General features: G+C 39.4%; 3 protein-coding genes across 9 annotated transcripts in view; 2 read left to right on the top strand and 1 right to left on the bottom strand.

Moving 5' to 3' along the window:
* Window positions 1-1663: 1663 nt before the first annotated feature.
* RAD1 (RAD1 checkpoint DNA exonuclease) lies at window positions 1664-10838 on the bottom strand. Of its 7 annotated transcripts, none has more exons than XM_055554494.1 (6): window positions 10731-10838; window positions 9571-9798; window positions 8193-8301; window positions 6638-6896; window positions 4190-4288; window positions 1664-3875 (listed from the first exon to the last, which is right to left on the bottom strand). In XM_055554494.1, exons 2-6 carry the CDS (start codon window positions 9763-9765, stop codon window positions 3698-3700), a joined length of 840 nt encoding a protein of 279 aa, XP_055410469.1. In that variant the 5' UTR covers window positions 9766-9798; window positions 10731-10838; the 3' UTR covers window positions 1664-3697. The 7 variants fall into 7 exon arrangements, with proteins under 7 accessions (XP_055410469.1, XP_055410472.1, XP_055410471.1 ...); XM_055554497.1 differs by lacking the exon at window positions 10731-10838 and adding an exon at window positions 10249-10408 and having other exon boundaries at window positions 1664-3778; window positions 4162-4288; XM_055554496.1 differs by lacking the exon at window positions 10731-10838 and adding an exon at window positions 10194-10406.
* BRIX1 (biogenesis of ribosomes BRX1) lies at window positions 10417-19416 on the top strand. The gene is made up of 10 exons (XM_055554492.1): window positions 10417-10678; window positions 13151-13262; window positions 14702-14745; window positions 16115-16185; window positions 16904-16953; window positions 17081-17154; window positions 17309-17359; window positions 17486-17587; window positions 18578-18706; window positions 18961-19416. The coding sequence occupies exons 1-10, from the start codon at window positions 10520-10522 to the stop codon at window positions 19228-19230; spliced, it is 1062 nt and encodes a 353-aa protein (XP_055410467.1). The 5' UTR covers window positions 10417-10519; the 3' UTR covers window positions 19231-19416.
* Window positions 19417-23667: 4251 nt separating this feature from the next.
* DNAJC21 (DnaJ heat shock protein family (Hsp40) member C21) overlaps window positions 23668-26460 on the top strand; it is a 28318-nt gene continuing 25525 nt past the window's right edge. The window contains exon 1 of the mRNA XM_055554667.1: window positions 23668-23955. Within this exon, the coding sequence (XP_055410642.1) occupies window positions 23859-23955 (97 nt within the window). The 5' untranslated portion in view covers window positions 23668-23858. The remainder of the gene's footprint in view (window positions 23956-26460) is intronic.

Genomic DNA, 26460 nt, shown 5'->3' with positions numbered 1-26460 from the left:
TGTTCTTGCCCAGAATATGCTGAGTTGACTAAAGCAGCCTCAGAAGAGTGGCTTCTATTTTCACACACGCAGTTGAAAATAGTTTTTCAACAATGACTGTGATAAAAACAAAGTATTAGAAATGGCCACTCGGACTCCATTTTGGGTGGCACTAAAATTTAAAAATTTTACTATTTTGTGAGGTCCCAAAGTCTTAACATTTCCAAACCGACAAACCTCTATCAATAAAACAATAGCATAAAGTATTACATTGTAAAATAAAACATTATTGTGTAACCCGGTTGTCTCATCTGAAATTATTTTTAGTATCTCCAGTTTTTCTTTGTTGACAGTACAAAATTCCCACCTGTCCCCTGAGATTTTGATTTTAAAATGTTTTATGAAATGGTTTTAATATCCTCCTATCTGACAAAATAGAAAGCTGCCATCTATCTTGGTTCAAAAGTTTAAAAATGTTACTATTTTGTGAAATCCCCAAGTTTTAAGAAACCACATTGGAAATGGTCAGCACAATACAACTTAATATAAAGTTTCACTCTTGGAAAACTGGAGCTGAGAACTAAGCTCCTTTCTAAACTCATTCAGTGGGAAGCAGCGATCTGGACAACCAATCAAAACACCTGAGGTTTCCAGCCACCCTAGTCCATAAGGTCATACACAGCTTAGACATTCCTTTGGTTGTCAGGCACTGAAATTTCTGAGATAGATGAGGGTTAGCTACTTTCTTTCAGTCCCTGTAACCGAATTGGAAAACAAACAAGCCCAGCTCAAACTCTCCCACATATAAATTTTAATAAATGTTCATTACCAAGCAGTTTCTGCAACCAGCTCTGGAAGTTCAATGATGCCTTACCTCCATGTGTTGGCAGTTCACCCATCACTTTGCATTAAAGGTCCACTTAAGGCAAACCTGACAATATTCTAGACGGGACTGTCCTAATCCAGTCAGCAACAAGCAACAGAAATCCCTGGACAAATGGCAGGAAGTAAAAGTCAAGCCTCAGGCACCAGTCCTAAGGGTACAGACTACAGGCCTCACTAGATTCTTATATTCTTTCCGTAAAGGGATGGGGAACTACTCTGAGATAATTTAGTTCACATATCCTGAATGCCTCTAGTTTTACCAATGAGAGCCACACTATTAACTAGGAGTTACATCCAGTCCATGAGCTATACATTTCAAAAAGATAACCTACTTCAAACATTTACTCTTTTATTGAGGCTTCTGAAGTGACTGAGATATGGATGCCAGGAACACCCGTGCCAGCTGCCTGGGGCATTTCTGATTAGAGGTTGAGCTGTCCACTGCTGGAGCAGGAAAACCCACAGTAGAGCTGCTAACTGCTGCAGGGGAGCACGCAACCTGACAGTTGTATAAAAATGCTACGAATACAAACTCGGGAAAAGAGAAAATGCTATTTTCCAATTCCTCAGAACCCAACAGATTTTGTTGCAGGTGGGGACAAGAGCCAGCAGTATGAAGACAGAAAGGGGGAAAGGGAGTCTATGTAGTTCTGAACCCCCCCCACCCACCCCCACCCTAAGCTGTAGGGGCTGCCACATGCTGCCCTTTCAGCAATGGTAACTAATGCTTAGCAGGACTTGAGAGTATCATAGAAACTGTGTGGCTTCTTATAAAAAAAAAAAAACAAACAAACATGTATTACAAGACTTATTTTTATTACAACAGTAAAATTTAACATTTTTGTTTTGAATCATTTCATCAGTTCTAGGTGGAAGCATATCATAAGTCGGGAATAAACTAATTAAAAATAGAAAAAATAGCTACTGTTAAGTACAATTTTATTAGAAAGAATATGAGGTAAACTTCAGAAAGGCAAAGCTAAATCTTAGTCTTTTGTGACACGTGAACTCAACTTACAGTCACCAAAGCATCTGCATTGCCCAAGAAGTGCTCCCCCCAGTGGTCTCTCATAGGAACTTTAACAAAGTTAGGCTAGCAAATTAGGGAGTCAAACAGAACACATGTAACTAGAAAATTCTTTATTAAAACATATCTTCATGTTACGGTGATTGAGAAAGAATTAAATTTATTAGCTTCTGAATTCTAAGTAACTCAAGATATGTTCAGCTGAAGTAGTAGTCTTAAATGTGCAAAAATGTCAGTCTTATTTAATCATAGGTTCAACGTTCATAGTGACTAATAATCTGAAAGTGGAGGTCCTTTTATCTGATGAATATTTACCTTATCCTAGTATTTAGATACTAGACATGCCAATGGAAAAAAACCAAATAACTGTCCAATTTTAAATTTAAAGGAAAATTGTAGTCCTTGAAATGTTTACTGATTAAGTATTTTCATAATTATGTTTTAGACGTGTTTTGTTCTTAATGCTTATTGAGACAACATTTGGCAGATTCAATCATTTCCTTCTTGAACACATACTGTAACTTTACAAAACTCCAACGACTTTTGTACCAGCTGGGCATCCCGAGATTGCCTGGGAGACTTAACTAGTTATCTGGCATTCACCCTGGGCTAGATACCCAGCATTGCATGAGTCGTACAGGTACCTGGGAGCAGCGCCTACGTGCCTGCCCACTGAGATATGCCTTGGTTTGGTTGAGAAACTTAAAAAAAAAAAAAAAAAATTATTTTTGGTTGTACTAGGTCTTTGTCATGTGCAAGCTTTTCTCTAGTTGCAGAACACGGGTTCTAGGGCACATGAGCTCAGTAGCTGCAGCTCCCAAGCTCTAGAGTACAGGCTCAGCAGTTGTGGTACACGGGCATAGCTGCTCCACAGAATGTGGGATCTTCCAGGATCAGGGATGGAACCTGTGTCTCCTGCATTGGCAGGTGGATTCTTTACCACTGAGCGACTTGGGAAGCCCTGGTTGAGGAACTCTTATAGGCAAATAGAAGGTATCTAATAAGTACTTACTACAATGAATGGTTTTCAGAACAAGATGAAAACCTGTAATTCTGAAGACTGTTTTATATCATGTTCATAAATGCCTTCAAAATGTAAATAAATCATATAATTATTCAGACTTGTTTGGTGACACCTAAACTTCAGAACACTTGCAAAGACATCACCTGTAAAAGCAGTCACTTCAATGCAATTAAAATGCTATTTTTAAAAAATATCCTTTAAAACAGGGGTTCTCAAACTTTAGCAAGGATAAGAATCTCGGGGGCTGGGGCAGTGAAGGGGGGAAGCTGTTTAAACTACAGATTGCTGGCCCCACCCTCAGAGTTCCTGACAAGTTTCCAGATGGTCTAGGCATGACACTCTGAGAACCACTGCTTTATGACAGAGTCTCCAGAATTCCAACTAGGAAGTGATGCCCATATGCTATTGCTTTTTCTAATAGTAAATAAATAAAAGAACATTTCTGATATGGCTTCACCAAACTTCAAATTTTTATACTCTTGGAATGTCCTACTTAAGTAGAATAACACATAAAACTTATGCACCTTGACTTATAACAATTTCCGTGAGTTCAAAAGACAGAACCACAAACTAGTCCAGTACTGGATAATCTATGACTACGTGACAACATTACTGAGAAAACCTACAGCAACTATCGGGACAGGGACTGTGCTGCTGCTCCTCCCTGCTTCTTCCCCTTAGAAAATCTTAACAGGAAGTCATGAAGGGCACTGCGCTCAGCATGAGAACATGACCTACTATGCATGTGTACATAAACAGTGCGTGAACCGCCATACTGAAGACTAAGAGTCAGGAACTTCTTCATCAGGACAGCAGTAATATTCCACAAAGCATATTTGTCCATCTTCATTTCTAATCATATACTGTAATGAGAGAAATCCTCGGTTATCTGTTCGAATAGATACCTTACAAGACAGGACTAATGCCTTTGTAGAGGGTTTCAGTAAAGAAATCTTGTATCTGCAGAAAAGTAAACAAAAAGCTGTTATTTGGACACATTTAAAGCATAATTCCAAGTAAAGGACAGAAGTTAGCCAAGAACTACCAAACAGCAAATATAAGAACAGAATCAAAGAGCCATCCAATTTGCTAATATTTTCTTCATTTTGAAAATTTAATTCACTATCACAATGCCAAATTCCCAAGTTAAACCCAGCAACCTACTATTTATTTTTTGCTATACTTTTCTTTACACATTGAAAGTCTTAAAAAATTTATTTAGTAGAAATATAGTATTGAACCTCACCTTCATCACCAAATGGCAACCTACTGACCTGTTGACCTGGGTCTCATTGCAGTGAAATAATTCCATCAAATCAGAATCTTTGGGATAGTCAAGGTGGGAGCTTCCTGCATTCCCAAAAGTAGATAACCTATAGTAGAAAATGAGCAATTCATTTATTCATTGGTTCAACAATAAGCCACATTAGTATCCAAATAAGCAAACACTTCCTTAAGAAGCTCATTCTGGTGAGTGAAACATATATGTAGACAGCTGTAGACAAGGCGCTGTAACAATGACATAATAAAGATTTCTGTAGGATGCTGCAGTACAGAGCTAGCAACTAATAAATGACTTTGCAAAAAGCCAGTCACAGAAGGAATCTAGGGGGCTCTGCCTCAATCTCATTACCTTAATATTACTTTGATATTGTCCTTCCCTCTTCCTCAAATCAGAACTATGTAACAGGAGAGTGACGGAGTGACGGAAGACCCTGATCTATGTCAATGGCAAGCCCAGGGCCCTGCCAGCTATGTCTACTGCCACACCAAGCAATTAGGGCTTTTGTGTGTCTCAGATGCTTTTCAGGCTGTTTTATGGTTTTCTTTGCTTGGGAATATCAGTAGTTTGCAGACAATTTGTGAATGTTTATGTTTACTTAACTTACTGATCATTTGTTTTGGAAAGTGAAAAGTGTTAGTGGCTCAAGTCCTGTTCGACTCTTTGTGACTCCATGGACTGAAGCTCATCAGGTTCCTCTGTCCATGGGATTCTCCAGCAAGAATACTAGAGTGGGTTGCCATGCCCTTCTCCAGGGGACCTTCCTGACCAAGGGATCTAACGTGGGTATCCTGCATTGCAGGCAGATTCTTTACCATTTGAGCCACCTGGAATTAACATATATGAGCACTGTATGTGAGCGCTATATGAGCACAGTGATAAAGACCTAGGTGCTTGCTGGCTTTCCCCAGAATCCATCTTTTCCCTCTTCTAACATCACCTCTTTCTCTTAGCCATGTTGTTCATGCCCGCCATGCTGATGGTTCCCAAATCTATATTTTTAGTCTATACTGATCTCCTGAACTCTATACCTATCTATCCAACTACTCCCTAGTGTCACAGGCTCAAGTTTAACATATCCAGAAAAAAATATTTCAACTTCCAGTTCCCCACCCCCAAATAATTTCCTGTATGGGAGATGAAAAATACCATGATCCATCTAGTCACCCATGCTGAGAGAGATCATGTAGATGAGAAGCCTCTGGAATACTCTGTTTAAAGTGTCTGAAATCTTTAATTCACATCACTGCTTAAGTAGGGTTGCACTCATTTCCATTTTGATTAGCATTTTAACCAATCTTGAGCAAATTTTTTAACTACCTAACCAATAAGAAAAGCCTGCAGTTCTTCTAAAGGAGATACAAAAATAATAATTACACCTCTCATACCGTATGTATTTAACTCCTTTACTCTAATATTCTGAACGATTTCAAAAGAGTAGAAATAAATAAATTCTCTCTCTGATTCTAATCCTGAAGAGTTTTGCCATTTCATTTGTTGGGTCAAAATATGAGAAGCAGCTTGACAGTTTTTGATACTATATTCCTGCTGAAAATTGCCCTCTTAGGAAGCTCACCTTGACCATGCCTCCCAAAGTACTCCTGTGCTGGTTCCCTAATCTTAACGGCATGTAATTTTATTCTCTCTAAGGTGTTTCACGTATAGCCTCATCATCTTGATTTTAAGCTTTTCCTTCCTGTAGTGCTTAATGTCGGAGAAGGCAATGGCACCCCACTCCAGTACTCTTGCCTGGAAAATCCCATGGACAGAGGAGCCTGGTAGGCTGCAGTCCATGGGGTCACTAGGAGTCGGACACAACTGAGCGACTTCACTTTCACTTTTCACTTTCATGCACTGGAGAAGGAAATGGCAACCCACTCCAGTGTTCTTGCCTGGAGAATCCCAGGGACGGCGGAGCCTGTTGGGCCACCATCTGTGGGGTCGCACAGAGTCAGACATGACTGACATGACTTAGCAGCAGCAGCAGTGCTTAATGTAAATATGCACACTATAGGTGACTGATACTTAGTGAATGAACCATGTATAGAAAACACCTATTCCCTCCAGCATCTGTACTAACTTGGGAAAAAGAGATAACACATGCTGTAAACACCTTTTGCAAAAGTTTAAGCCCAATTTTCCTCACAATGCAACTGATCTATGATGGTAAGTAGAACAGCAATGAAATGATCACTAGTTTATGAACTCAGAGATGGGGCTACTCGTCTAGAAACCAACACTACCTATGAAGCTTTATAGTGAGTTAGTCTTCCTGGGTCTTCTAGTGTCCTGACACATAGAAGTATGAACTAAGAGTAGAAGCTCTCTGAAGTTCTGAAAATTTTCATAACCTGGGTAACAAAAACTGCATTCTAAGAAAATGTGTAAGCAGGTCGATGGAGTCAACTACATTAACCAGGACTGCAGGGCTTTCAAGTACCTGAAATAAGGTTTATCTGGAGACATGGTGATCTGCAGGACCTCACTCGTCATATCCAACTCGGAAAATGCTTCACGGAGCCCCTCTGACTGCAGAATAATTTTATTAATGACATTGGTGCTGCAGAAATCAAAATCCAGAGTCTCCTCAGGCTCCTGAGTGTTGATTTTACACACTGTCACCACGCCTCCTTCTTCCAGAAACAGCATCAGAGGGTAACCATAACCTTGGTAACACATCCGAAGTGCAGTAAAAGTCCCTGCAATGGAAACAAATACTACTCTGGGCTTAGCTTTAGAGCTCTGGGCTCAGCTTCCCCTCAAATCATGCCTAAAACTCAAGAACATTTTACCATGTCCATTTCTAGCATATATGTATGTATATCCTTATGAGAAGGGATCACATCTTTCCTGATGATAGTTGTGTATAGACAATTCCAAAAATAACTGCAAAAAATTGGGAATAAAATGTTAACTCTTTGAAATCATTTTCCAGGTTGAAAAAAAAAAAAAACATACTTCAGAGATAGCTAGGTGATTATATATAAATATACAACTTCAGGATGGAGAATCTATACAGTCCATATTGCATGTATTAATAGTAACTGTTGTAGGATAGATTATGCTATTCTTGAAGGTCTTCAATCTGGATTGCTTTCATATTGTCTTATTATAACATCAATGTATTCACTGTGATAAGGACCCTTCCAACGTTTTCTACTGGGAGATAGTCTTTATATATCACATCTTAAGGTCTAATTGGGAGAAAAAGGGTGGTTAATGGAGGTTAGGGTTTTAGCTCTGCAAAACTAGTACTAAAGAGGAGAAGGACTATGACAGGACACTCTGCTCCTCTTAGTGGGCGGAGAACCACACTGAGGAATGGAAGAAGGCAGGTACTTTTATGGAAAACCAGTTGGGGATCACTGCATTAGAAAATGTATAATTTTAACCAATTCCTGACAATTCCGGAATTGTCAGTACAAAATTAATACATATTTTCTAGAGGACCATAACTGATCCTTTCCTATGAAGTAAAAATCATCCTTCTGGGGTTTCCTTGTAGTTTTAACTATTGCTAAAAGTATATGACTATTTTAAAGGAAAAGCATTTAGGAAGATAAACTGAATTTATAAATAGGGCTTAAAGAAAAAAGAGCAAATGTCAAACACAGTGAACTGGGAGTCAGGACAACTGGTATCTGTTTTTCTCTGCCACTAACTATAATTCTTGACAAATTAGGGAAAAGAAGCAATTAAAATATATTTCTCAATGTTAAACATATTTAAGACATGTTCAAAGTATTCTTTTGATTAGTTCAAATTTAAAATCCTAAAAGCTTTGTAAATTAAAAGGTGAATGTAAATTAAGAACCATTAGCATCTACTAATATTATGAAAACTCAGAATATATGATTGTGGCAAATGAAAAATAAATTGGCAATTAATTTTTTAAACAAATGTTTATATTACTTATATTCTAATAATTTTCCCTGTATTTTTCTGACCATCCAGAAATGCTTTTATGTTATTATAAGGACAATAAAATAGTTCACCTGGCACAGGACTTGATCCAAAAATAGATAAACAGTCTAAAAGGACAGTTAAATTAATTCGAAAAGTAACAGACTCTTCTTGAACTCTAAACTCTTGAAATATTCCAGCCTATTAAAAAAAAAGTAAATGTGAAAATGTATGTTAAAGAATGAAAATGCACACATACAATTCTAGAGCTCACTTTATGTTTTTAAAATAACAATATTGTGCTAAACCCATGAAAATAATTTGATTATCAGTCAACACATCTTAAACTTTTTCAACTGAGATCCATTAGAATACTACTACTCAGTAGTTGAAGGTGTAACTGATTTCAGTCTGATGCAAAACTTTATGAAAAGGTCCTTCATCTAGCTCCTTGGAGCTAAACTATCTCCTACATGACTCTCCCTTGTCTCCTTTTTGTGCCCATCAGTTGGGCTAAGGTCATTGTGGAAAACAGCCAAACAAATTAGACAATGCATGAGTAACAACTGACTCTCAATTTCTTTTGAGGACAGGAATCATGTCTGATTAATCCCTCTATACCTGAGGGCATACTGTGCCCTTAGGTGTTCCAAAAAAATGCTAAATTAAATGTGAAATCCTATCTGAACCATACAACTATTACTTTGTAAGAACAAACAGATTATAACCAATAAGAGGAAAAAATACTAATAGGGAAGTAGTGCAAAAGAGCATATACTACAGAAACAAATGTTGTGGGTTCTCATCCCACCTAAGCCACTTGCCAGCTATAGGACTGCTGACAAATCACTTAGTGTCTCAGTTTCCACAAATGTAAAATGGGAATAATAATAGAACCACCTCATAGGACTGTAGGACTGTTGACTTTTTTTTTAATTTATCAAAATAAATTTATTAAAAGTATTCAAAGACCACTTCAAAGTCTAGCGGCCATCAGTACAGTTTTGGCACTCATAATGGACATTGTCATTTTCTACACAAAACACTCATTTTAGTACAAACACCAATTGACAGTTCAAACACATATCGTTTCAGTTTTAGAGTTATGTGAGACAACAGTACTGATGATCTGTAGTCATGGGAACTTCAGTACCCTTGCACATAGTAAACGTATATTACCTAGAACTAAAGAAACTACATCTAAACCACTATTGTTGTGAGCATTAAATGATTTAAATATATAAACATACAAAACACTCCGAAAAAGTGCCCACCTATAGTTTAATATATTTTAGACATTATTAACCATTATCTCTGTAAAACACGATAGGAAAAGAATTTGTTACCAGGAGAGAAAAAGAATTCAAATAATGATATTTTGTGCTCCAACTTAAATAAGGACCCTTGGAATTCATTGAGCTGGGTGAAGAATGTCATATGTCACTGGATTAAAGGTGCCAACTTCCATACCTGAATAAAAGCATTTGCTTGAACACATTTTGCGTTTTCCACTGTAACCTTGATTCCATTTTTAGTAGCGAAACACGTGGCATGTTCTCGGAAATGAATAGCCTTCAAGATAGTGGAGAGGTTCCTGACGTTGTCAAGGCTGGCCACTAAGCAGTAATCATTCTCGTCTGGGATCCGCTGGGTTAGGAGGGGCATGGTCCACGGCGCATTCGGCCCCGAGGGATGCTCCTGATGAGATGCGACAATAAAACTCCCCGTCCAGGCTGACGAGGCCCGCGATTTCAATGGAGGCCTGGACGCTGAACTCGCCGAAGTAGGAACTGAAACCCCACCTCTGCCACTTAACTATCTCTAACTTTGGGGGAAATTACCCTGTAAACTAGGGTTTCGTCGTCTTTAGTAAGGAGACAGTAACACGAAAAGTTAAGAAGGACAGAAATACGCAACTAACACGGTCACCGGGGTCAGTTTCGCCAACCCAAACAGAGGCTCCGCTTCCTCAGTCAGAGAAGAGGTGTCCCGCGCCTCCAATCTTGCTTCTAACAGGATATGCGCTAGGGGGGCGGGCTTGAGTCCTTGGAAGGTCCTTCAAGAGAGCCAGACAACCACCCACCACCACTCACCAGCCCACGACCCGCTTAGACACTTGTCTTGGGATCCCCAGAGCCCAAACCCTACCTTTGCGCAGCGCCCGGATTGCAGCTCCTAGAAAACTGCGGAGGAAGTGGAGCGGATCCCGCCCCTCTATTCAGATTTGCCGGCCACCTCGGCCACCGTCACCACAGAGATAGAAGAGGCCTAGAGAGCCGACCGGGCCGTACCATAAAGACGGGAAAGAGGCACCATAGAGCTGCAGGACTGTGGAGCTGGGGGCCGGGACCATAGAGACGGGAAGGCGGAGCGAGCGGCAGAGCCGGAAGGAAGGCCCAGAGCGAAGGTGCGGAGCAAGATGGCGGCGACCAAAAGGAAACGGCGTGGAGGCCTGGCGGTTCAGGCGAAAAAGTTGAAAAGAGACGCGAAAGATGGCAAGCTGCCGACTAAGCCGAACGACGTATCAGAGGAGGCGGCAGAAGAAGAGAAAGATCGTATCCCAGGCCCAGTTTGCAAGGTAAAGGGGGCTTTGCGGCCGCGGCTCCACGCGCTTTCGTTGTGGTACCTACCTGATTACCGCTCCGCGGGTTTCAGAGATGCTGGGGGTGTTACGGGAGCTCCGTCTCAGCTCTCTCTGCGGGATCAGCTGCCGCCTTTACATCTAACCCTAGTGCACGTGGCTGCACTCTTGGCAGGCTGCTGACTGAGCAACTTGACCGATTTCAAAGCTGTTAGTGCTCGCAGAGAAGCGACTTTCGGGAACTGTTAACAGTGTTTTGTCTTCATTTCCTTCTTTTTTTTTTTTTTTTTTTTTGTTGTTGTTGTCGGAGGAAGGAATTCTTCCTTAAACTTGTTTGTCTTTCTCGAGTATATATCCCTTCCAGTGATGGGATAGCCAGAATATTCCCGTATTCTGAATGTTGAAGCTGGTTATGCGGTTCTTTAAAAAACTACTGTCCTTTGGGACTATGCTTTAGACGTGATTTTTTAAAAATTTTACTTTTAATTGGAGGATAATTGCTTTACAATGTTGTGTTGTACAGTTTTCTAATGTACAACAACGTTAATCAGCCATAAGTATACATATATCCATTCCCTCTTAAACCTCATTCCCATTCAATCCCCGACTTGATTTGTAACTCTCAAGGGATACGAAAAACTAGGGTAGATTCTATGAGTTTTTAGGTGTATTCGACAAAGTTTTAATGTGCCAAGCACTGTAAGAAGTTAGGTTTCCCGTGCTTTGGGATTGCAAAACTAAAACGTGACCACTTTCTCCTAAAATGTTGGAGTTTAGAAGGAAACTAAGAACTGATATGTAAGTTGATGGGTTTTTTTCCAGAAGAAGGTGAACACAAGTTGTTGAATCTTTCATTCATCTTAAGCTAGATAAAATACTGTGGAGACAATTGGTCTGATTTAGTAATTTCCTTCCGTCTTCCCCCGCCACCCCACCACAGCTTAGCATGCTGCTGCTGCTGCTAAGTCGCTTCAGTCATGTCCGACTCTGTGCGACCCCATAGACGGCAGCCCACCAGGCTCCCCTGTCCCTGGGATTCTCCAGGCAAGAACACTGGAGTGGGTTGCCATTGCCTTCTCCAGTGCATGAAAGTGAAAAGTGAAAATGAAGTCGCTCAGTCGTGTCCGACTCCTAGCGACCCCATGGACTGCAGCCTACCAGGCTCCTCCGTCCATGGGATTTTCCAGGCAAGAGTACTGGAGTGGGTTGCCATTGCCTTCTTCGACAGCTTAGCATTGATCTGTATATATCACGTAGTGAATGACAGGTAAATTTGGCAAGCGCTGGGAAAGGAGTTAGCTTTGAGGAATGAAAGATAAGCTTGAATTCTAACCCTGATATTAATTAACGGGGACATTTTGAACTCTTCTCATTTGCAAACTAAGGTAAAAAATGTAATTTACTCTTTGTGAAGAGTAAACTAGACTTCTTGTAGATTTTCTGTAAATGTTAGTGTTCTCACTCTTCCCTTTAGGAGCTAAAAAGAAATGTGATAGTATCTGTCATCTGAGTCATAATATGAAATTTTTTATTTAAGTGCAGGAGATAAAGATTTCTTTAGAATAACCAGGTAAGGGATCATGAAGGATTTAGCCTTTGAATTGGATCCCAAGGTAAGGGCAAAATTTCTGTATTCAAAAATGAGAGGGAACAATATAAGTCCAGAGGGAGAGAAAAAAACTAATCAGAGGTGTTGAAGTGGATGAAATGCTGACTTGAAAAAAAAAAAAACAAACACCAGCCAAATTGGCTAAAGTATAGGTAGAAATATAAATGTACTTTAGAATCTAGTGTTAAAGCTGTGTCGTTTTGAACTTTGTTTAGAAAACCCTGGAAGATAAAGATGTGATTGGAGCAAGCAGGTGGTAGTCCACCTTGTCTATTGGAGGAGCTCCTGGCAGGGAGGACTAGCATTTGAAGATCTGCAATTGTTATGAGATTATAAGAATCTGAACCTTGAAGGCAGTATCACTAAGAGAGGACTAAGAGTTGTTGGAAAGAGAAATTGACAGCATTTACTGGTGCTTATGATATGAGATAAGGGCAAATGGAAGATTCAAAGCATGTGGGACTGAAATGATGGTGACATCATCAGAAAAATAGTAAGGAAGTTTACCAGCTTTTAAGATTTGGCATCCTAAAGTTGAATTTGAGGTAAGTCAGATACTGGATTATTTGAGCTAGAAAGAGTTCCTTATCTTTCTGTAGAGTTAGTTGACAGTGAAAGCTGTGAGAGTGATTATGAGAACTGTAATAATCAGGAGGAGGAACTGGAGAAATTGAAGAAAAACAAAAGGAAGGGAAGCCAAGGAGGTTTCTGGATAGCAGCTGGGATCAGTAAATGCTACTGAGATTGAATTAAAGGCTGAGGTCAGGATTGTTTGGGTTGCTACTTGGAAGCATTTATTTTTAAGCAAACAAGATAGATTTGCCATGAAATGTTAAAATTCTCACACTTTTTCCCTTTAGGGAAAGTGGAAAAATAAGGAACGGATTCTCATCTTTTCTTCTAGAGGAATAAATTTCAGAACAAGACATTTAATGCAAGACTTGAGAATGTTGATGCCTCATTCTAAAGCAGGTGCTTTTATATCATATGTGTTAAAATTTCATATTTGTAAACTTGCCTGTTTATATATTTTCACTTCTAGTCACACTTGTTCATTCAGCATGTCAGGTAAAGAACAACGACTTCTCAGAAGTTTTATCTGTTCAGTGCCAAGACTTTTCCAATTAATATTTTTTAGAAATTCTCTGCAAAATGCATTAAACATTGTTTTCTCTAAAACATTTTTTGAAAGTCCAGGAATGACTTCATTATAATGTTCTCAGAGGCCATGAGCTGGTTTGTCCTTCTAAATTAATCAAGACTGCCATGTATTATTTTCTGCATTTAAAACAAAACAAAACAAAAAAATATTCTTATTAAAAACTTAATGTACCAGGAGTATGATTTGAAGAACCTTTAAGTTGGGACTCAGTCTATTAAATGCCAAGCTTTTTCTTTTATAATGGGATGTCTTACAGGCAAATGAAAAACATTTAGTAATGGGATTTGGAACCATGACAGTGTTCTCATGCAGCTGTATTTTGTGCCTGGGTTGGGAGGTGCTTAGGTTTTAATTCTTGGTAATAACATAACAGTGTTTCTGAATAAAATAACAATGTTTCTGAAACTGAGGTCTGTAGTTACATAAAGAAAATTTTAATTTGTATTGTTTCCTAAGTGAGTGTTTCTAAAACCTGTGTCCTAAAATTGGTTTGTGAGAATTTTCCTGCTTTGGAAAGAGATTAGTAAAATGAGGTAGACCTCATTTTATTGTGCTTCACTTTTTTGCAATTTTTTTTTTCTCCATATGCAGACTTGTGGTAACCTTGTGTCAAGCAAGTCTCTTGGCGCCATTTTTCCAATGGCATTTATTTACTCACTTTGTATCTGTCACATTTTGGTAGTTCTTGCAGTGTTTCAAACCTTTTCAATGTTGTTATCTTGTGATCTGTGATCAGTGATCTTTGACGTTACTGCTGTGGCTCACTGGAGGCTCAGATGATGGTTAGCATTTTTTAGCATTAAAATATTTTTAAATTAAGGCATTACATTGTTTATTTAGGCGTAATGTGTTTGTACATCTGATACTATGGTATAGTATAAGCATGACATTTATATGCACTAGGAAATGAAAAAAAATTTATGTGACATGCTATCTTTCAATATTCTCTTTATTATGGTCATCTGGAACTGAACAGGCAGAAGCTCTGAGGTATGCCTGCACACAAAGAAACACTGCCTAGATCTTTATAATTCCTGAGGACAATTTTCAATCACTCATTTTTGCATTTCAAAACAACAAGATTTTTAAAGAGGTCATGTGTCTTCAGCTCTAATCATTTTGAAGATCAATCTCATTTAAACTGAAAATTATAAAGATACTTAATATTTAATTTTCTAGAAAGTATGAGTGATTTGATTGAAGTAGCTTTGAAATCTTTTTGTTTAATTGTTTTTTTTTCTTTTTACAGATACTAAAATGGATCGTAAAGATAAGTTATTTGTGATTAATGAGGTAATTTAAGAAAGTAAATATTCTAGCAGCACTATTTAGAAACTATTTTAGAACATGAGAAGTTGATCATTTAAAAAATAAGTCAGTTATCCAGTGACTTAAGTTGTTTTATATAAGATACGCAAACTCTAATTATGTACCTTCTAAATTTTTTTATAGTACTCACTGTCTATTTCACACAATTTAATGCTTCAATATGTATTATTTCTTGGTCATTCTTAAATTTGTCTTCTCTCAATAAGCATATTGAGGAAAGTATTTTGCTAGTATTAAAAGCAGTGCGTATGATATTTGCTCTTAAGGTATTATGAACTAGTAATAGGTTAAAATTTCAAAGTAGTGTTGAAGACTAAACTTCCATTTTTAAAGCAAATTTTTTTTAAAACTTAGAAGAATTGTTTTAAAAAACAATTAGATACTTAGATACTTCTTTTTAGTTATTAGAAAGGCTTCTGTTATTCATTTAGCACAAAATTTTGAAGCCCTGTTCTATCATGGGATTATTCTATAGAAGCAGTGTTAAGAGAAATGCCACTGTCATCATGGAACTTACATTCTAATGAGGGAGTCAGGCCCCTAATAGGTAGTATAATTTCAAGTAAAGATAGGAGACATAAACAGGATCCGGATTGCAGCAACTAAAGCTCACAACTTAGCATGTAGTTGTATTTATTCCAAGAAAGTAAGCAGCAAAAGCATTGGGTTGATGAATTCTTTAAGCCTCAGGTAGTATATATATATTAATTTATAAATACTACAGTAATAAAGGACATCATTCCCTTATTGCTTTTGTGCATTTCTCACTTGAGACTTTATAAATCTTTAAGACGTTGAAGTTTACTTCAACTTGAAATAGGTTTTGTATACTCCTTAGTGATTTTACAGAACCAAATCACAGAAATGGTAGTACAGATGAGGAAGAAAAAACATAAATTTCTTGAGCTTAAAATAGAACAGCAAAAAAGTTAAACATCAAAGTAATGGTTATAAAGTATGTTTTTGGTTCTTTAAGGACTGTTTTTCTACAGTTGGTGAGGTTCTTATGTGCTTTATTCCTGGGGTTGTTTGTTTTTAATCTTAGTAGTTTGTACACAGGAATATGGTCAGAAGAAGAGGTTCCCCAAGGGAGCCCAGTTAAAATGCTAGACCGAAAAAGAGTAGCTGTTTCCGTCAAAGAGGTGGGCAGAGCATAGTTTATCTTATGCAGAAAATCTAAACATTTCTGCAAATAAATCTACTTTGATTTAGACCTTTGTAACCTCTTAACCTGCTGAAGTATTCTTAGAGGAATCTGAATATTCATTCTTTGAATTGCTTTAGATCTTAGTTTTATTATGTACTTCATTTTTCTATACTTTGCTCCATTTAGGTTTGTGAAATGAAAAACTGCAATAAATGTATCTATTTTGAAGCTAAAAAAAAACAAGATCTCTATATGTGGTAAGAGAATGTATTTTTTTTTTAATTTTTTAAATTATGAAAGTATAATACATTTAAAAGAGACTTGGAAAATAAAAGTTATAGTTCCACAATATATTGCAATTATTTTTTAGTAGATTAATTATAATTTTTAGTTGGAGTTTCAGTATCAAACTCTCAAAAATTAATAGAATGAATAGACAGAAAAGTAGAAGAATATAGTGGACTTGAAAAGCACTGTGAAACAATTCAATATAATTAAGATTTATCCAGTTTCACACAACAGCAGGATACAAATTCTATTCAAGTTCCCAGAGACTGTAAACCAGGAGACACTGGAACATATCTAGGGATGTACAACAAATGCAAAAATTCCATGGTTTAAAGGTATTGAAATCATACAGAGTTTTTTTTAAACTGTGAAATTATGTTAGAAATCAATATCGAAAGAGAATGTATTAAATAAATTTGGGAATATGTGAATATTGTTAGCACTTTATGGTATCTTTTCTTTTTTTAAAACTGTGTATTTTATGTTTTTGACTGCACCATGTGGCATGTGGGATCTTAGTTCCTAGACCAGGGATCAAACCTGTGCCCCCTTGCATTGGACGTGCAGGGTGTTAACCACTAGACCACCAGGGAAGTCTTTGTGGTATCTTTTAAATTGAGCTGGAAGTAAGCTTTTACTATATTCTAAATTCTAATTAGTTGAAAAAGCTTCTTTTATATTTTTTAGGCTTTCAAATTCACCTCATGGACCATCTGCTAAATTCCTTGTTCAAAATAGTAAGTTGACTCAATTTAAATTTTTTTTGTAAGAAAATTGAAAATAATCTTTTGGGATAATTGAAAATAATCTTTAGGGATAATTGTGCCAAAGTTATAACTATTTTTGTTGTTATAATTTTTCTAGTTCATACCCTAGCTGAGCTAAAGATGACTGGAAACTGTTTAAAAGGTTCTCGGCCCCTCTTGTCTTTTGACCCTGTAAGTTTCTCATTCAGTGTATGAGGTTTAATTTTCTTACTGTGCATGGTTGTTTTTTTGAGTGGATATAGTTGTATAATTCAATTTAGTTAATAAAACACAACTTTAAGCAAAATTAATGCTGTCAAATAATATGTTCACTTTATTCTTACAGGCTTTTGATGAATTGCCACATTATGCTTTGTTAAAAGAACTCTTAATTCAGGTAAATATCTTTACTAGAAACTGTATTTAGTAAAATATTATAAATAAGTGTCTTCCTTTTAACTTTATCTAAAACACACATGGTATGTCATAGAATACAGAACTAATGTGTCCCTTTTTCCACTAGATCTTCAGTACACCACGGTATCATCCCAAAAGCCAGCCATTTGTGGACCATGTGTTTACATTTACCATTTTGGATAATAGGATATGGTTTCGGAACTTTCAGGTTAGCTTTTGTTTTTAGTTACATAAGTTAGGATATATAGTGTTTATGATATAGAATAGGAAATGATACTCTTTTTCTCTTAAATAGCTTTCTTTTGCCTACAGACTTGTAGTAAATAACCCCTATTTCATAACCTAAGTTCATGGCTATCAGCTGAGTATGGATTTTCTCACAAGACATTAATACATTGAATAAAATATAAGTTTCTCTCCTAAGAGGTTTTAGAGTCTGCTGGGGCTGGGGTGGGGTTTTAGACTTAGAAAAACATAGCCCCCATAGAAAATATTTGATGAGAACTATTAGATGAGTCATACAGTGATTCATTCAGGAGGAGAGGTGGATGAAAACAGCAAGACATAATTTCAGACAGCGTGTGAAATAAACTGGGCTTTTTTCTGCTTCTGTTAAGCAGAAAAGATATGTGAGTTAAACATAGCCCCTTCTTAACCTCTGAATTCAGGCCTGCCTTAAACAATAGTAGTATTTGTGGTTCAGAAGTTGCTCCTTAATTCCACAGTCAGTAGCCATTCAAAAATTAATTTTTGCCATGTATCCTTTTATATGCCTTTTAGTCTAATTTGAATTGGATTTATAAAAACAACTCAAGGATTGATTTAAATTTTGAAAGAGTGCCCCATAGGGTGCTTGAATATTCACATTTTGTTATCATGGTTGCAGTTTTAAATAATCATTTGACCAGTTTTGCAAGAAGACATGTGTTGGTGAGAAGCTAGATACAGACCAAATTGAAATGACTCAATTTTAAAGACACACTGAAAAGACATTTATATTTTCCTATGACAACTGCTTGTAACCAGTAATACATTTCAGAAAATATTGATGATTCGGCATTTGCCAAGTTTCCCTTCCACCTTAGCTTTATTGGGTATCAGTTCTTTTAGGCACATTTGTAATGAGGATATAGCCCATGTACCATTTAGAAGTATTTTATTCAAATCAAAATGAAATGTTTCCTTTTTTTAATTAAAGATCATTGAAGAAGATGCTGCTCTTGTAGAAATAGGACCCCGTTTTGTCTTAAATCTTATAAAGATTTTCCAGGGAAGTTTTGGAGGACCAACTTTGTATGAAAATCCTCACTACCAGTCACCAAACATGGTAAGCTGTTTCTGTTCAGTGGTCCTTGATGTCCTAAAACTCTTGGGCCAAAGTAATTCTGTCAAATAAGTGTTCTGTTAACTGTGAAACTGAATTTGGTTTTTGCTGCATCCGGTCTTACAGATTACTATTTTTTTTTTTTTTTTTGATAATGCAGGGTGAAGGGAAATAGGTTTCATAAGTGAATGTCCTTGCCATGTATAAAATGTTTATTTTTATTCAAGAGCACCTTTCATATTTTTTTTTGTTTCTAGCATCGGCGTGTCATAAGATCCATCACAGCTGCAAAATACAGAGAGAAACAGCAAGTGAAAGATGTGCAGAAGCTGAGAAAGAAAGAACCAAAGACTATTCTTCCCCATGATCCCACTGCAGATGTTTTTGTTACACCCGCTGACGAAAAGCCGGTAGAAATACAGTGGGTGAAACCAGAGCCAAAAGTCGATTTGAAAGCCAGAAAGAAAAGGATTTACAAAAGACAAAGAAAGATGAAACAGAAGATGAGCAGTGGGAATGCAAAATGAATCAATGGAGAACTAATTTGACTTCAGTTGTTTTATATTTATTTTGTGTTCAATGTGTAAATACTTTTGTTATCTGCGATGACCTTACATCTAATTAGTGTGACATTTAAAAGAAAAAACTTAAGATTTTGTGACTTTGGTCTGGGTGGGTCTATGTTTTTCTAAATAAAATATCACCAGAACTCATCACCTAATTTCTGTTTTTCTTTTTAAAGCTTTACATATTACTAAAAACTTAGCACACTTAAGGTTTAGGCCCACTGTCTTGGATTAAAATTTTCAGTTTATTAAAGCTGAAATTCAGGCAGATTTACTGGGTTGTTGTCATATGTAAAACAGTATTAGGCACTTTGAGGGCATCGTTTCAGATGGTGCACAGTGAGGGTAGAGAGCTAGAAGGGGAAGCATCTTACTGAAGTTTGAGTCCCTGAGTCACAAGGCACGGGAAGAGCCAACTTCTCTTGTTTCCTTACCTTGAAAAAATGTGAGAAAAATATTTAGGTTTTGCAAATCAAATAAGTTGATATATGTATTGAAAGTGTTTTGTAGATTACAAATTTAATTTAGAAGCAGTGGGTGTAAATTACTTAAATTAACAGTAAAAGGAAGAAAAATGGAACAGTTACGGCACCAGAACATGTGAGTTTTTCCTGTTATGAAAGAACTTTATTTGAAGCAGAGCACTGGGCTTATCACCCTGAAGAACGATTAGTGGTAGACAGGATTCTGGGTGCAAGCGGCCAGGGACAGGGTAGGGCCATGCGTGTGGTGTTCTGTCACTTTATTCCTGCTAATTGTTTTCCCGTCCTTGCTCTGCAACATTAGTAATTGCACAGTATTCTACTCTGCCACCCATCAGCAGTCCCTTACTGTTGGATATTTGAGTATTTCAGTTTTATCTTTTCTGGTACAGATGCTTGCAACAAACATTCTACACATATTTTGTACACTATATGTAGTTAACCCTGGTCAAAAGTTAGAAACTTGTTCCTCTAAATATTGTACCTTACCAGAGGTTAGTGTTCATTTCCTTGTACCCTTGCTAATGATGAGATAATCTGTCAATTTGATAGGTTAAAAAAAATGAATACTGTTTTGGCTGGGTATTGGTTTTTCTTTTGTGACTAATACTGTATTTGTGTGGTAGTTACATGAATTTGTTGGAGAAGGAAATGGCAACCCACTCCAGTATCCTTGCCTGGAAAATCTCATGGACACAGGAGCCTGGTGGGCTGCAGTCCATGGGGTCGCAAAGAGTTGGGCATGACTGAGCGACTAACGTTTACTTCGGCGGGGAAAAGCCGTTATTTAAGCAATTGAATATAGGATGAAAATAAGACATTGTAATCATTTATGTGGATACCCTCTTGAGAGTCCCTTGGACTGCAAGGAGATCCAACCAGTCCATTCTGAAGGAGATCAGCCCTGGGATTTCTTGAAGGAATGATGCTAAAGCTGAAACTCCAGTCCTTTGGCCACCTCATGCGAAGAGTTGACTCATTGGAAAAGACTCTGATGCTGGGAGGGATTGGGGGCAAGAGGAGAAGGGGACGACAGAGGATGAGATGGCTGGATGGCATCACTGACTCGATGGACGTGAGTCTCAGTGAACTCCGGGAGTTGGTGTTGGACAGGGAGGCCTGGCGTGCTGTGATTCATGGGGTCGCAAAGAGTCGGACACGACTGAGCGACTGATCTGATCTGATGTGGATACCTCATTTGAATGAGAATTTCTGAAGTCCATGTTCATTTAGAAGTCAACCTGTTTAATAAAGATCTTCCTTTAGGCTGAAATTTACATACAGTGTAATTGTCTTTAAATTTTGATACAGTATTACAAGCAAAAATGGATCCTCTTTCCTTCAGGAGGAAAAAGAGGCAAGTGACTGAGAAGTAGCAAAACCAGATGGAATTGGAGAAAGAAAAAAGTCATTTTTTTGTTCACTTTACTCCCCTTTCCTAATTCCATTCTCAGATAGGGAAATGTCCTGTTTTTCCTTGCACTCAAACCTCTCAGTCTTCCCTATTATCATTTATAATCCAAGACCATATAGTATCTTCCTTCTTTGGAAAAGAGGCTAGTATATGAATTTTTAGTAGTGAGTTGGTTGGACAGTGTTGTGCCTAGAAACTTGAGATTTAAGAGTTGGTTTGTTTTGATTGTGCAGAGGGCAGGATGTTAGGGAAGAAAGGGACAACTTCATAGACTTTGGGTACCCTGATCCTGTACAAGAGAGATTTGTTAGCAACAGAGCCAACCCTTCTAACCATATGTGGCTGACAATCTAAATTTAACAACTGATAGGTAAACATTCCAGGTTCTAGTGAAATATATTTGAACAGTTGCAGGGATCTTTCATTCCATAATACAGTGTATCAGTTACATCAACTAAAACCTCCTGCTGGTTAAATACTATCCCTTCGCTGCATTTTTTTTTTTTTTTTTTTTTTTGGTGGCACCTCTTTTCTTGTGGCTTCAGCAGTACATGAACCGTGAACTTCCAGATGTTAAAGCTGGTTTTAGAAAAGGCAGAGGAACCAGAGATCAAATTGCCAATGTCCGCTGAATCATCAAAAAAGCAAGAGTTCCAGAAAAACATCGATTTCTGTTTTATTGACTATGCAAAAGCCTTTTTTGTGGATCACGATAAACTGTGGAAGATTCTGAAAGAAATGGGAATACCAGACCACCTGACCTGCCTCGAGAAACCTGTATGCAGGTCTGGAAGCAACAGTTAAAACTGGACATGGAACGACAGACTGGTTCCAAATAGGAAAAGGAGTACGTCAAGGCTGTATCTTGTCACCCTGATTATTTAACTTATATGCAGAGTTCATCATGAGAAAGGCTGGGCTGGAGGAAGCACAAGCTGGAATCAAGATTGCTGGGAGAAATATCAATAACCTCAGATATACAGATGACACCATCCTTATGGCAGAAAGTGAAGAAGAACTAAAGAGCCTCTTGATGAAAATGAAGGAAGAGAGTGAAAAAGTTGGCTTAAAGCTCAACATTCAGAAAACAAAGATCATGGCATCTGGTCCCATCACTTCATGGCAAATAGATGGGGAAACTGGCTGACTTTATTTTGGGGGGCTCCAAAATCACTGCAGATGGTGATTGCAGCCATGAAATTAAAAGACGCTTACTCCTTGGAAGGAAAGTTATGACCAACCTAGACAGCATATTAAAAAGCAGAGACATTACTTTGCCAACAAAGGTCCATTTAGTCAAGGCTATGGTTTTTTCAGTAGTCATGTATGGATGTGAGAGTTAGACTGTAAAGAAAGCTGAGCACCGAAGAATTGATGCTTTTGAAGTGTGGTATTGGAGAAGACTCTTGAGAGTCCCTTGGACTGCAAGGAGATCCAAACAGTCCATCCTAAAAGTGATCAGACCTGGGTGTTCATTGGAAGGACTAATGCTGAAGCTGAAACTCCAATCCTTTGGCCACCTGATATGAAGAGCTGACTCATTTGAAAAGACCCTGATGCTGGGAAAGATTGAGGGCAGGAGGAGAAGGGGACGACGGAGGATGAGATGGTTGGATGGCATCACCGACTCAATGGACATGGGTTTGGGTAGACTCCGGCAATTGGTAATGGATCGGTTCATGGGGTCGCGAAGAATCTGACACGACTGAGCGACTGAACTGAACTGAACTTTTCATGTGGGATCTTAGCTCCCCTGACCAAGGATCTAACCCGACTCTCAGCAGTGAAAGTACTGAGTCCTAACTGCATTCTTAACCTAAATCGATCTTGGAAATGTAAGTTTAGAGGCCAGGAAGTTAGTGATGGATGTGATGGATCCATCAAGAGTGATGGATGGGTGGATCAGCGTAATTTTATTCACGGTAGTAACACATAAAAACGTGTTGATGCTTCCTTCTTAAATTGTTTCAGTGTAAGTCATTTTATTTATTATTATTTCTCACGCACAGTGGTCAGGACAAGGAGTATTAGAGATCTCATTAAGTGGTAATCGAAGAAAAGAGTTAAGAGACCTGGTTTTGATCCAACCGAATCCTGCCATTCATAAGTGGGGAAGGCTTGAATTCCTCAAGCTTGAGTTTTCTCATCTGTAAAAGCGTGGCTCAAATTGAGAAATTATCTTCAGAACTACAAGATGTTTTCCAGAATCTCATCCCATCAAACTCCTTTCTCATCTCTCAGGTCGGATGTCAAGTTAAGTGTCACTGACTGGCGTCTGTGCCCCTCACAATGATACCCGCCGGGGCCCCGCCTCCCGTGACCCTACCTCCGTCTCACCTCGGCCCCGCCTCCCGCCCGCCGCGGCCCCGGCTCCTCCCCGCCGCGGCTCCGCCTGCCTCCCGCGCGGCTATTTCCGCAACAGGGCCTTCCCCCTGTCCATGCGGAGCCGCCGCCGGCGCCGCCCCCTCCGCGCTCCCGCGTGCCGCAACCAGCGCCGCCTTTCACCCCCGCGCGCCGCCGTCGCCCCGCGCCGCCGTCGCTGCCGCCGCGCTCGCTGGCTGGCCCGGTGCGGGCGCCGGGCTCCCGCCGCAGGAGAGGACCACCAGGGCCGTCGCCACTACTTCGGCCCGGGTCCGGGCTCCGGCCCCGCCCCGGGCCCCGGCCCCGGCCCGAGCCCCCTGCCCTGTCGGGCGATGAAGTGTCACTACGAAGCGCTGGGGGTGCGGCGAGACGCCAGCGAGGAGGAGCTCAAGAAAGCCTATCGGAAGCTGGCCCTGAAATGGCACCCGGGTAATTACTCCGCAACCACCGCGGCCCCTCTCAAAAGCCGCGGCTCTCGCGACCTTTCTCACCGCTTTCCGCAGGGTAACTCCAGGGACCCTGCTGTGCCCGGGCTTGCCCGCCCGGTAACTCCCCTAGCCCTGGAAACCGTGCCGGCGTCCGGCCGGGTGGCCCCTGCCCAGCCCTGGCGATGAGGGTTTTCAGCCCATCGGCGGTCGCAGCTCTCCACCCCCAGGCTTCACTCGAGACCCGAGCACCTCGTTCTGTCCCAGACGTCCCCGGGTTCCCGCGTGGCCACTTGATGGGGAAAGATAACATCCTAGAGACTTCTCGTGCTCCTCCCACCCCTCCGTAGATGACCCCGAGCGGGGAGGAGTCGAGCTTTTAACCCAGTCCTGTCTCAGGCTTTTCCCTTGCTGGAGTTCGTGCAGCTTTCCTGGGCTTTCACCGGGAAAGCTGCCCTTAACTTCAGCGGGAAATCCCAGCTACTTAAGTGAAATTAAGACAAAGGGGCTAGTCAAATGTCTTCTAAAGAGCTATGCTTTTTTTCTCTTTTGGTAGGTTGAGTGATTCTGTATTTCATTTCGGATGTTCTGCAGATTGAAAATTTTAATTGCGTGCCTTCCCTAGTGAAGTTACGTGATTACATCTATAGAAGTATGCTTCTTTCAGATGTTTTATTTAGTTGTAGTCCAGGCCTGTGTGACTGGTGAAGTAATCTGATCTTCTCGACTGGGTAACGAAGACAGTATTTGAATCTCAACTTTTTGAGGTTTATAAGAGGCTTTCATATTAGCACTAGTCCATAAAAATGCTTATAGAGTGGTTAGGATGCTAAGACGGAGACCTTAGCCTTGTTTGGAAAACATGCCTTACTGGAAAGGTAAATACAAATGCAAGCAAAATAGTATAACGCATATAATTGGTAGTGGGTTACTAGAACAGTGACTTGGTTACTAGAATATGGGTAGTGGGTTACTAGAACATGTTACTAGAACAATGACTTCCCTGGTGGCTCAGACGATAAAGCATCTGCCTACAGTGTGGGAGACTCGGGTTCAATCCCTGGGTCGGGAAGATCTCCTGGAGAAGGAAATGGCAACCCACTCCAGTATTCTTACCTGGAGAATCCCATGGATGGAGAAGCCTGGTAGACTACAGTCCATGGGGTCGCAAAGAGTTGGACACGACTGATCGGGTTCACTTTAACTTTCACTTACTAAAACAATTAATAACTGCCCAAGGAATTCAAGACAAGGAGTTTTCACCATGTACTGAAAGGCAGTGAGGCTTCCCCTGGGCAGAGGAGCCTGGCCATTAGCTAACTCTAGAGGAAAGAGGGCGGAGAAGGCAATGGCAACCCACTCCAGTACTCTTGCCTGGAAAATCCCATGGACAAAGGAGCCTGGTAGGCTGAAGTCCATGGCGTCGTGAAGGGTCAGAGACGACTGAGGGACTTCACTTTCACTTTCCACTTTCATGCATTGGAGAAGGAAATAGCAACCCACTCCAGTGTTCTTGCCTGGAGAATCCCAGGGATGGCGGAGCCTGGAAGGCTGCCATCTATGGGGTCGCACAGAGTCGGACACAACTGAAGCGATAAGGAAAGGAAGAGGAAAGAGGGAGAAGAAAATTTAATTGTATGGGAACGAGTACCGTGGTGGCCAAAAGATGGTCCAAGGGACAGTTTGACCGAAGGCAGCGTTTATTGGAAGTCTGAAAATAGGCGTTGAGAGAAGGGCTGAGGGAAGGGCTTAGAACCCCAAATCAGAAGGTAATGGTTCTAGTTGATGGAACAGGAAATAAAGGTATGGATTTGTTGCTTAAAGCTGTAAATGATGACCGTCAGAGGAACTAAAAAAATCTGATGTATACTGGAAGGGAAGAGGTAAATGAGCCAAATGTTCATCAGGAAGTCACTAGGTATATCCAAAATTAATAGGTCCAAAAACAGTATAGAAGAATGTTCTTAGAGTAATAGGGATTACTGTTAGAAATGGAGTTGGAGATTTGTTAACTGTCTGGGTGGGGAAGGGTGAGAAAGAGAATTAATACTTGTAACCAAATGCACATATAATTTTGATGGCAATATTAAAATGTTTTTGAGTAGTAATCTGAGATTAGGTTGTAAAGGTCTTTGAATGGCAAAGGATGGTGAAATGTGTTTTTCCAATAATGGATATTTGTGGCCAGTTTTATTAAGATGTCTTAGAAAGGTACTATGAAGGCAGGTTAGTAGGTTGAGGGGGACCAGAGACCAAAGTCAGGTAGAGTCAACTGTGGGCACTTTAAGGACCCAAACCAGTCTTGGGATCATTGGGAGGGGTAAGGACTGCATTGAAGGGAAGTTGCCAAGGAAAAATGACCAGATTTGATTAGTTGGAAATCAGTGCAAGGAAGAATAGGATAAATACTGTCCCATAAGACACATGAGTTTGATGTGCTTTACTTTGGTCATTAATTTGTTAAGTCTGTCACTCAGCAAATGTTTAATTTCATCCTATGTGCAAGGTA

This window comes from Bubalus kerabau, chromosome 18 (genome assembly GCF_029407905.1).
Source record: "Bubalus kerabau isolate K-KA32 ecotype Philippines breed swamp buffalo chromosome 18, PCC_UOA_SB_1v2, whole genome shotgun sequence".
NCBI classification, from domain to species: domain Eukaryota; kingdom Metazoa; phylum Chordata; class Mammalia; order Artiodactyla; family Bovidae; genus Bubalus; species Bubalus kerabau.
The sequence above is the reverse complement of the archived record's forward strand: the minus strand, read 5'-3'. Positions and strand labels throughout refer to the sequence as shown.

Bases quoted from the DNA above. Each gene is read 5' to 3' on its own strand.
- RAD1 (XM_055554494.1), bottom strand. From the start codon at position 9,765: ATGCCCCTCCTAACCCAGCGGATCCCAGACGAGAATGATTACTGCTTA. The intron at 8,302-9,570 runs GTATGGAAGTTG...TTTTTTTAATAG, and splicing joins AAGCAAATGCTTTTATTCAG to GCTGGAATATTTCAAGAGTT. The intron at 3,876-4,189 runs GTCAGTAGGTTG...ACTTTTCTGCAG, and splicing joins AATGAGACCCAGGTCAACAG to ATACAAGATTTCTTTACTGA.
- BRIX1 (XM_055554492.1), top strand. From the start codon at position 10,520: ATGGCGGCGACCAAAAGGAAACGGCGTGGAGGCCTGGCGGTTCAGGCG. The intron at 16,186-16,903 runs GTAAGAGAATGT...TATATTTTTTAG, and splicing joins AAACAAGATCTCTATATGTG to GCTTTCAAATTCACCTCATG. The intron at 18,707-18,960 runs GTAAGCTGTTTC...TTTTGTTTCTAG, and splicing joins ACTACCAGTCACCAAACATG to CATCGGCGTGTCATAAGATC.